This window comes from Histomonas meleagridis (assembly GCF_020186115.1).
Source record: "Histomonas meleagridis strain 2922-C6/04-10x chromosome Unknown contig_142, whole genome shotgun sequence".
NCBI classification, from domain to species: Eukaryota; Parabasalia; order Tritrichomonadida; family Dientamoebidae; genus Histomonas; species Histomonas meleagridis.
The window spans coordinates 7,374-8,887 of NW_027150772.1; the positions used below are offsets into that span (position 1 = coordinate 7,374).

The 1,514-nt window shown below is 38.4% G+C and overlaps 1 protein-coding gene across 1 annotated transcript; it reads right to left on the minus strand.

Moving 5' to 3' along the window:
* Positions 1-613: 613 nt before the first annotated feature.
* Positions 614-1,207, minus strand: GO595_001487 (Myb-like DNA-binding domain containing protein; the record flags this gene model as incomplete). The annotated part of the gene is made up of 1 exon (XM_067914290.1): positions 614-1,207. One exon carries the CDS (start codon positions 1,205-1,207, stop codon positions 614-616), a length of 594 nt encoding a protein of 197 aa, XP_067778343.1.
* Positions 1,208-1,514: the final 307 nt, after the last annotated feature.

The window sequence follows — 1,514 nt, forward strand, 5'->3', positions numbered from 1 at the left end:
ATTGAAGAGGAAGATGATGATGGTGAATTTGATGATTCTCAATGTCATAATATTTTGGTTACTAAATGTTTATTTTGTGGCCAGACATTTGAAAACAAATACATTGCTCTTGAACATTTGAGTTTGCATGGATTTAGGTTTCCATATCTATAAAAATTTAAAGACAGAAAAAGGTTTATTGAACACCTTGTCGAGAAAGTTATTGTTGATAATTGTTGTGTATGTTGTTCTTGTCAATACAAGAAACTTTCTTCCATTGCGTGATCACGCAATTTCTTTTGAGGAAGAATTAGCAGATTATTACTCACTGGGAACTTGTGTTTGTGAGTACAACCACTGCATTGATGAAAATGATGAAATGCGCTTATGTCCGATGAATGAAATAAAATCGCTGTCTTTATCATCGTAACCGTCAATTTTCGAATAATTTGCCACCAGGTTTGAACAATTGGCAAATATAAACGGTACAAATAACATCGCATCGAGTGGAAGTTTATGAGTTTCCTTGACGAGGTGCAGCGCACTGTGCGCATAAATATCAGTAAAAACTCTTAAAATTTTGTTTTTGGATTTGTTTATTAAATCCAAAGGTAATGAATTACCTTATTCTTCTTTAGAAGCGAAACAGCGACGTCAACAATGAATTGTAGCGATAACGGCACTGTGCGTCCGACGCGTTGCCTATTTCCCGAGCAATTTGCGCCCATTTGTTACCATAGGTACTATGCAACTTGGCAAGCTTTATGTCATCGTTCAGTGTCCACACCCTGTTTCGTATGCCTGGGTAAAGAACCCTTTGCCATCTTTGTTGGCATTGCGAACAATCTCTTCCGTTCCTGACAAATGTGGCGATCAGGCTCCATTGTGTACCGTACAAGTAAATGCCGCATAGCAAGCGATTGTCTTCGGCATACTTCCAGTGACGTGTAACTTGTCGACCTTGAGAGTTACACTTGAAGATGTCGCCTTCAACTGGAAGTGGTGGCTGGTTTCTGCAACTTAAGATCTCGTTGAGGCGACTGAGAGCTAAGCTGCCCATTGGTAACAAATTGATGTAGTTTATTGCTGCTTCTGTGTTTTCCTGTTGCTGTATGATAGTTGTCAAGCAGCTGCTTATGTAATTTATGATTTGATCTGGATATTTGTTACCACCAAGAATGATTTCAAGACAGAAGTTGACGAGATGCGCGTGGTTCGCAGCAGTCATGCTTATTAGATAATGAGGTGATGATGGCCATGCAGCCAAGTTTGATACAATTTTCTTAAAGGGTAAAAAAGCTTCCGATAACTTTTTGATAATGTAAAAATAATACCTGTTAAAATTCCAACTTTTGTTTGAAATTTGCGGTTGACGTATTTCGTTACAATTTTTTTGTGACCATAAATTCCAGAACATACATTTAAAAATTCTGTGCTTTTTTCTGGAAAGTGGTCGGTGGAACATCGCTTCCATAAATGTTCACACGACAGAACTATGATCCACTTAGACGGTGGCTTCGCGTGTGTTGGGAAAC